At 55.5% G+C, this 8,716-nt stretch overlaps 1 protein-coding gene across 2 annotated transcripts; it reads left to right on the top strand.

Moving 5' to 3' along the window:
* The first annotated feature begins 597 nt into the window (after nt 1-597).
* On the top strand, nt 598-8,505 carry SDS (serine dehydratase). 2 transcript variants are annotated; one of them, XM_077875743.1, is made up of 9 exons: nt 598-781; nt 2,342-2,462; nt 3,788-3,942; nt 4,310-4,349; nt 4,627-4,766; nt 4,867-4,958; nt 5,425-5,652; nt 7,014-7,138; nt 7,813-8,505. In XM_077875743.1, the coding sequence occupies exons 2-9, from the start codon at nt 2,393-2,395 to the stop codon at nt 8,016-8,018; spliced, it is 1,056 nt and encodes a 351-aa protein (XP_077731869.1). In that variant the 5' UTR covers nt 598-781; nt 2,342-2,392; the 3' UTR covers nt 8,019-8,505. The 2 variants fall into 2 exon arrangements, with proteins under 2 accessions (XP_077731869.1, XP_077731871.1); XM_077875745.1 differs by lacking the exon at nt 2,342-2,462 and having other exon boundaries at nt 600-781.
* The last annotated feature ends 211 nt before the right edge of the window (nt 8,506-8,716 follow it).

The following is an 8,716-nucleotide window of genomic DNA, read 5'->3' as shown; positions in this document are numbered from 1 at the left end:
ATGAGCAAAGGGAGGCTCCAGGAGGCAAACTGACCTGCACCAGGCCACACAGCTAGTAAATGGCAGAGCCAGGATTTGAACCCTGAGCCACCTGGGTCATACCCATTAAGCCATCTGCCCCTTCAAGACAAAAGAATCATAAAGGATGACAGGAGAAGGTAATTCACATTGAGGCAGGCCCACTGGGTTCAAATACCTGCTCACGTCTCTTACTCTCTGGGTCTCAGCCTCCCTTTCTGTAAAACAAGGATGATCATAGGACCCACTTCCTCCCATGGTTTGTTTCCTGGGTGCCTACTATGTGCCAAGCACATGCTAGTGACATGAAGTGCACCGTCTCCCACCCTGCAAACTCTTGGGAACAATCCTGGGGAAGTCAGTATTATTCCCACTTGCCAGTGAAGACGCTGAGAATGGGGAAGGGAAAGGGTGAATGAGGGGAGAGAGGAGAGGAAGCTGCCAGCAGGGGAAGCACAGCCAGCTTCCCTCTCTCCTTCTGGAAGCCCCAGGGCCACAGGCCAGGGGGCGGGCCTGGCGGGGGTGTGGCCAGCCCTGGGTCCCCATTGGCTGCTGGACGGCGCCCTGGGAATAAAGCTGGGAACCAAAGACCCAGACCCAGACCCATAGGCCCTGGGACGATCCAACAGACATTCTAACTGTCCATCTACCTCCATCCGTGAGAGGACCATCTATCCAGTCTATACATCTAGACCACCTCCCGTCTATCCCTCCTCGGCTTGCTCCCTCTGCCTGGGCGGCCCAGCTTCACTGCCTTGGTCAGGTAAGTACCCCCACCTCAGCCCCACCCCAGACTGGAGTGCCTGTGGAATGCCAGGAGATTCCAGGAGAAGAGGAGGGGGTAGAGTCAGTTGAGCATAAAAACCCATGCTTTGAAGCCAGACTGGCTGGGTCGGCATCTAGCTCTGGGCCTCAGTTTCCCATTTCCCTAAAATGGGAACAATAACTGACCCTTCCTCATCGAGCTGTTGTAAAGATGAAATGAGATCATGCATTTAAAATGTCCAGTCCATGGACAGCCCGGGTGGCTCAGGAGTTAAGCGCCTGCCTACAGCCCAGGGAGTGATCCTGGAGTCCCAGGATCGAGTCCCACATCAGGCTCTCTGCATGGAGCCTGCTTCTCCCTCTGCTTGTGTCTCTGCCTCTCTCTCATGCATAAATTTTTAAAATCTTAAAAAAAAAAATAAAATGTCCAGCCCAGATATAATGATAGTTCATTTTTATTGAGCTCTTGCTATATAAGCCAAGTGAGAGGGGGAGTGACTTCTGACCAGGAGGGAACATTAGGTAGATAGCAGCTTCTAGTACCCTCTGTCCTGTGTTTGGCAAAACCTCAGGATGTTATGCTGGAGGGAGTGGTGACCACAGGGGGTCCCTACCCCTCCCCTGAAGGCATTGCATGGTGCAACCAGAGGTGGAGGAGGCTTCCCAAATCCACCCAAAAGGGGTCTTGTGGGGGTTGCCTCCCACATCCAGCCAGGACAGCTCTTTGAGGCTGGGGCTGGGCAACGTGCACAAGGTCCACTCAGCCAGAATGAGGGTGCCCTTGTTTCAGGGTTAACCTCCAGAAGGTTCATTAAACTTAATTCAGACAGATATGGGATGCTCCCGTAATAGAGTGCCTCTAGTCCCTGGCTTTTGCTCAAGAGATTCTAGGGGAGAGATGGTATCTGTTGAGCACCTCTCTTAGGCCCCGAATGTCAGTTAATTCAGACAGACGAGCGATCCATATTTGGGGGTGCTAAGGGTGGTGGAGTGGTCAGGAAGCCTACCCCTCACTTTGCTTCTGACCAAGGCATATCTAGCCCAGTCTGGGAGTGGCAATGGCCCAGGGCTAGGGCGGCACCAGGTAGTGTCATTGGAAATAGGGTGGGAGGTAGAAAGAGGGAGCCAGTCTTGCTTGGCCTTGTGGGATGGGGGAGGTGGTAGTGGTGGGGGACCAGAGAGGTGACTTACCCAACCATCTGTGGATCAGTTCTGGTTCAGCCCAAGTTGGGGAGAATCAGAAAAAGAAGAGAAAAAAAGGCTGCATGTATGTGGCCAGACTCTGGACCATGGCAGCTTCTTCATCACTCAGAGTCAGTCCAGACCGGGAGGCCTGAGCCATGCCCATGTGTCCTGGAGACAGCTTAGTTCAGGTGCTAGACTGTCTGAATTCAAATCCTGCCTCCCCCACTCACTAGCTGTGTGACCTTGGGCAAGTCACATTAATATTCCGATCCCTATTGCTATGTGACAAACTGCCCGAAGGTATAGTGACCAAAAACAACAGCAATCATTGTATTGTTGTCTCATGGCTCTGGGGCTTAATTGGGCTCTGCAGGCAGTTCTCGCTGGACTCTCTCAGGCGGCTGCAGTGTGACAGTGGCTGGTGATGTCCCAAGGTCACACACACACACAGACACCTACCCGTCTCACAAGTGACGCTGGCCATCAGCTGTCAGGTAGGGGCACCTCCATATGGCCTCTGCATGAGGCCTACGCTTACCCGCCTCACGGCAGCTGGGTTTTGGGAGAGAGTTGCTCAAGAGAAATAGCCAGGTGGAGGCTGTGTCCCCTTCTGTGACCCAGCCCTGGGTGAGGGGCTGCCCTGAAGCCGACTCACACAGGCTCTGGAAAGCGGACTGTGCCATCTCTTCCCAGCTCCACACTCATGACATCGTGTTGGTAGTGTGAACGTGGCCTTGGTGAAGCTTATGTACAGCACAGAGGTGCACACACTACAAATCAGGGCTTTATCTTGGAGAGTAAACATTTTTACCAGCACTTTGCTGCTTGGAAGCCACATAGTGTCACTGCAGCCACAGACACCCTCTGCCCCTCCAGGGCTCATGTGGAGGAAGCACAGACCCCACCTCTCACTGAGATGATCACTCATAAGAGATGCGTGTGGGATGGGGAGAGCTTGCAGCGGCCATCCCAGGAAACACAATCCGAGCCTTTTTCCTCATCAGGAGAATGGGATGATAAGGCACCTCCTAGAAAGGCTAAAAGGATTAAATGAATTAATATCAGTAAGGCTTAAAACATTGTGTGGCACGTGGTGATCACTTTAGAAGTGATTATCACATAATATAATGACTATAAAAAGTCTCTCTAACTGGGTGCGGGGCTTTCCAAAGGTTAGTATAAAAAAAATGCATGTATCTAAACAGATAATCCCTAAACACGACAAAACATTCAAACAGTACAAAAGGGATGCTGAGTGCCAGCTCTCCCCAGAAGCCCCTTGCCCTAACAAGTTTCTTGTGTGTATCCTGAGACGGCCTATGCACACAGAAGCTTATGGATTATGTACGTGGTGGGGGTGTCCCCATATTTTTTCACAAATAGACTCTCTCTGCTATCCTGCCCCTTCTTTACCACTACCACTTAAGCATCTTGAAGCTCACTCTGAATCAGCACCTGCAAATCCATCTCCACCTCCTGCCCCTGGAAAGGTGCAAGGTCTGAATGTTATTTCTAATGTCCACAGCTTCCCAGCATGCTGTGTGCATCGGGTGGGTGGCGGTGGTGGTGATGGTAAGAATCCTTGTCCCCATTTTACAGATGAGGCAGCTGAGGCAGAGGGGGGGATTGGTTGTGTGATGTCACCTGGTACGTAGGTGGCTCAGTTGAGATTTGAATTCAGGTCTCCAGGATGCTCCTCATCTGGGCTCTTTCCTCGGCTTCGTGGGCAGTGAGGGGAGGAGTCACTCAGAGGCACACTGAGGGCTGTATGGCAGCGGCTGGCTCTCCTGACCATCTGGGTGTCCTTCCTTCCTCCCAGCGATGACGCCTGGAGAGCCCCTGCACGTGAAGACCCCCATCCGTGACAGCATGTCGCTGTCCAAAGTGGCAGGCACCAGCGTCTACCTCAAGATGGACAGTGCCCAACCTTCAGGCTCCTTCAAGATCCGGGGCATTGGACACCTCTGCAAGATGGTACAGGAGGGCTCCGCAGCATCTGAGTGAGGGTGGCATGTCCTTTATCTTCAAAGGACAAGGCCAGTGTTGTGTGCTCACTCTCACAAAGCCCTTGTATCTGCCATTAGCACTCCCTCTAGGAAGGGGGGCCACCCAAGGGGGTCTCCTTATGGACTGAGCCCAGAGCCATCATTTGCCTGCTTCCCTTCACCCCAACCCTTCCCTGAGCCAGTCTCCGGGGCGGGGCGATGTCATCTGAGAGGCTAGGGCAATACAGAGTCTTTGTGAAGGAAAGAGGGCCTGGTGCATATTGGAATCACTGGGAAGCACTCCGGACAGGAGAGCTGTCTGGGCGGTGGCCTGACCTCCCCTCTTGTCTCCACAGTGGGCTGAGCAAGGCTGTGAACATTTCGTCTGCTCCTCGGGTGAGTGGCCTGCATGCTTCCTCCTGTGCCCTGCTGTGTGTCCCAGGCCAGGCACCCCCCGGCGCACCCCCCCTCCCAGGGCCTTGGTTTCCGTAGCAATGAGCCATTACAAACATCTGCAGCAGCCCCAATTTGGAACTCCGGGGCGGGGGGGGTGGGGGGGAGGCGAGCTGTCACTCAGGGAGGTGTGCAGAGCCCCAGGGTTGGGGGCGAGCAGGCCCAGCTGGGCTCCCAGGCCTTCCTGCACTGACATACTCTCCACCCCCATCCCTGGCAGCGGGCAATGCAGGCATGGCAGCCGCCTATGCTGCCAGGAAGCTGGGCATCCCTGCCACCATCGTTGTGCCCAGCACCACCCCTGCCCTCACCATTGAGCGGCTCAAGAATGAGGGTGCCATAGTCAAGGTGGTGGGTGAGGTGAGTACCAACAACCCAGGGCAGGGGCCGCGGAGGGCACCCGGTGGCTGGGCAGGGTCTCCAGCCCCTCACCCCCTCCAACCTCCCTGTGGTCTTGCAGATGTTGGATGAGGCCTTCGAGCTGGCCAAGGCCCTGGCCAAGAACAACCCTGGCTGGGTGTACATTCCTCCCTTTGACGACCCCCTCATCTGGTATGTGGAGCCCAGTCCCCTGGTACAGGTGGCGTTAGAGAAAGGGGAGGTGAGCCGAGGCCGGAAGGGAGCCAGTAAAGGGCTCTCATGGGCAGGTGACCGCTATGGGCCCACTCGGGGCCCCTGGGAGCCAGTGTGGATCCCAAACCAGAATTATTCCACCTGCGGGAGAGCGTGCTGGGGTTTATACACCAACTGCCACCGTTCTGGACTCCCGCAGACATTGGTTGAGCTGCTTTCCGGGGGTGTCCTCTCCTGCCACAGTTGTAAGCAGCTCCAGTGGCCAGAGAAAGCCCTTGGGTAGTCACGCAGATGTTGGCAGCTGGAAGTCGGGGTGGAGTTGGGGATCAGGCAACTAGCCCAAAGCCCATCAGCTGCCTGGGAGGACAGGTGGCACCTCCAGGACCCCTGCGTGGTGTCTCCAGGGAGCCCAGCCCTGACCTGTGCCCCCTCCCCCCCTCCCCAGGGAAGGCCACACTTCCATCGTGAAGGAGCTGAAGGAGACCCTGAGTGCAAAGCCAGGGGCCATCGCGCTGTCAGTGGGCGGCGGGGGCCTGCTGTGCGGAGTGGTCCAGGGGCTGCAAGAGGTGGGCTGGGGGGACGTGCCTGTCATCGCCATGGAGACCGCCGGAGCCCACAGCTTCCACGCTGCCACCACTGCCGGCAAGCTGGTCTCCCTGTCCCAGGTTACCAGGTGAGCAGAGGGCCTGCCTCTGTCGGTGTTCGGTAAGCCTTGGGGAGCCCGCCTCGGTGTTGGCTGCAAGGTAGACAGACCACCTCCATGTCAGTCCCATTTTACAGATGAGGAAGCTGAGGCTTTGGTCACTTGCCCAGAGTCACAAGCCAGCAAGTGGTACTGCTGAGACTGAATGCGACCGAGTCTACGTGACTCAGTACCATGAACATTACACTCCTCACATGAAGAGGCCAATATTACGCATTTATTGAGTTTCCTGCAGCAGGGTTTTACACACCTTGTTGATTTGCCAACCATTTACTGGGCCCCTAAAATGTGCAAGCGGTGCTGATCCTGGGGACAGAGTGGTGAATAAACACAGCCCCCGGTCCCCAGGAGCTCATATCCCAGCCCCAAACCTTTGAGAGATGATACTTAAGATTAGGTTTGGCACATTATACAAGTACCCCAAATAGCAGTGACTTAAACCAGATTCAACTTTACTTTCTCTTATATAAGTGGAAAAAAAAAAAAAAAAAAGCCTAGAGGTAGGCGGTCCAGGGCAGCTCCATGAAGCCAGAGGCCCAGGTTCGTTGCGTTTGTTCTCCACCGTCCTTATCATGTAGCCCTATGGCCCAAAATAGCTGCTCATGTGCCGACTATCACACCCATGCTCGTTCTGGCAGGAGGAGCCCCCTCCCTTTAAAGACAGGCACAGGGGACGCCTGGGTGGCTCAGCGGTTGAGCGTCTGCCTTCCACTGAGGGCGTGATCCTGGTCCTGGGATCGAGTCCCGCCTCAGGGTCCTTGCGGGGAGCCTGCTTCTTCCTCTGCCTGTGTCTCTGCCTCTCTCTGTGTCTCTCATGAATAAATAAATCTTTAAAAAAAAATAAAGACAGGCACAGTACTTCCACTTACCTCTCATTGGCCAGAACTTAGTCATGTGGCCACGACTACTGCAAGGGAGGCTGGGAAATATCTTCCTACCACGTCTCCACATGCAGCTGGGTTGGATACTGGGTAGACAAGTCCTTACCGCAGATAGGGAAGACTGAGCCCAGGTAAGAACTCCTGGGCTCCTGAACCTGGCACCTGGGAGCTACCATGTTGGGCTCTGATCCTGCAGGGTTGGGATTGAGGATAATTGTCGCGTGCCTACATGTGCCACATGCTGGGCTTAGGGCTAAGGTGGTTCAGGCCCCAGGGGCTCCCCAGTGAGCTGGGAATAGAACCGGTGATGACTCCAGGGAGAGGGGGGAGAAAGTGAATGCACTGAATAGGAGTGCAGGTCCTGGAGTTACATGGATCCTGCTTAAGGATCTTTCTCCTGCCTCCTGTTTGCCCCATTCCCGTCCTCTTCTCTATCCCCACCTCTCCCAGCGTGGCCAAGGCCCTGTGCGTGAAGACTGTGGGGGCTCAAGCCCTGAAGCTGTTTCAGGAACACCCCATCTTCTCTGAAGTCATCTCGGACCAGGAGGCTGTGGCTGCCATTGAGAAGTTCGTGGGTATGTTTCAAGACCTGACCCCCTGGCTTGGGGATTAACTGGCTGTCTGCTCAGTGGCCTAAGAGATCCCATTCGCTGTAAATTTTCTTCATCGTCCTATCTCCCCATCCCTTCCTAGAACCTCCCACTATGAAAGATAATACAATGCAGCAGTAAAAATAGAAAGGCCAAAGCCACAAGTGAAGAAACCTGATAACCATGACAGCAGGGAATAATAACTGTTTAAAATGCTGTGAGCTTCCTGGTAGCCAGGGTGAAAAAGGAAAATACAGGCCTCAGGGTTGGCTTCAGAAATAGGTCTATAACTAGGCTGGACTCCTAGGTTCAGTCTAGGACAGGGGTGGGGTGCATGCATATGTGCGCATGCACACACGTGCACGCACACACATACACACACGCAAAGGTAGCACTAACACTGCCAGTTAACTCCTGTGCCAGCAGTCAGTTGGGCTAACCGACCACAGCAGTCTTGCTCAAATGATGACTCAAGCCTTCTCAACCCAGTGCTTGGGCAGTTACAATCGTTTCATCAGTGCGAGCACTCGAGATGAGACCTCGCCTCGGAAGGTCAATCTAGCATAGTGACGGGAGGTGTGGCCCGGACCCAGTCTGCGGCCCTGCCGTTCCCTTGCAGCCTGCACCCAGGCCTCACCCTCACCACCCTTCCCCGGCAGATGACGAGAAGATCCTGGTGGAGCCCGCCTGCGGGGCAGCCCTGGCCGCCGTGTACAGCCGCGTGGTGCAGAAGCTGCAAGGGGAGGGGAAGCTCCAGGCCCCGCTGTCCTCCCTCGTGGTCATTGTCTGCGGGGGCAGCAACATCAGTCTGAGCCAGCTGCGGGCCCTCAAGGAACAGCTGGGCATGAACGGGCTGCCCAAGTGAGGGCCCCCGCCTGCCTGCCTCCACTCCCAGGGGACCTCTGGAGGGGCTGGAGTTTTATCCAGGCCTCGATGCAAATATTATTCTTGTGTCTGCCTGTGAGCCTGTGGCCCGGACCAGCCGGTTCCCTCCTCGTTCCCATGAGCCCACCCTGCCAACAGGCCGCAGCTCCGAGGCGGAGCCGGGTCGGCAGCCAGCAAAGCTGTGAACTGAACCTCTCTGGTACCTGTGCAGCGGCTCTGTCCCTAGCCACCGTGGCTAGGTGACAGCCACCCGTGTGTCCCATACCAGGTCCCCGGAGCAGGGAGGGCAGGAGGGACGGGGACCACTACAGGATGGGCCTCCTCCCTGGAAGGCGCACAGGGCAGTGGGCCCAGACTGAGAACCATCCGTCCTCTCCCCACAGGAAGCCCAGCCCGGCCCCGCCCTGTCATTTTTCTAATTGTTGATTTTTTCATTTAAAAAGAAAAAAATATATTTATGAAACAAAGATCCTTTGAGCTCCTTCATCATTGTCTGCCTTCCCCCTTCCCCTCCCCCCACCTGCCTGCTTGCAGCCCTGGCTCCCAACATTGAGCACCCTGTGCCCTGACCCCTGGCACCTGGGAGACCAGGACCCTGCTCCCAGTTGGGCTTGCATGTCCAGAGGCAGAAAGCAGGAAGCAAGAGAGGAGGCCAAAAGAGATTTGGGGGAAGGGCTG

This window comes from Canis aureus, chromosome 27 (genome assembly GCF_053574225.1).
Source record: "Canis aureus isolate CA01 chromosome 27, VMU_Caureus_v.1.0, whole genome shotgun sequence".
NCBI classification, from domain to species: Eukaryota; Metazoa; Chordata; class Mammalia; order Carnivora; family Canidae; genus Canis; species Canis aureus.
The sequence above is the reverse complement of the archived record's forward strand: the minus strand, read 5'-3'. Positions and strand labels throughout refer to the sequence as shown.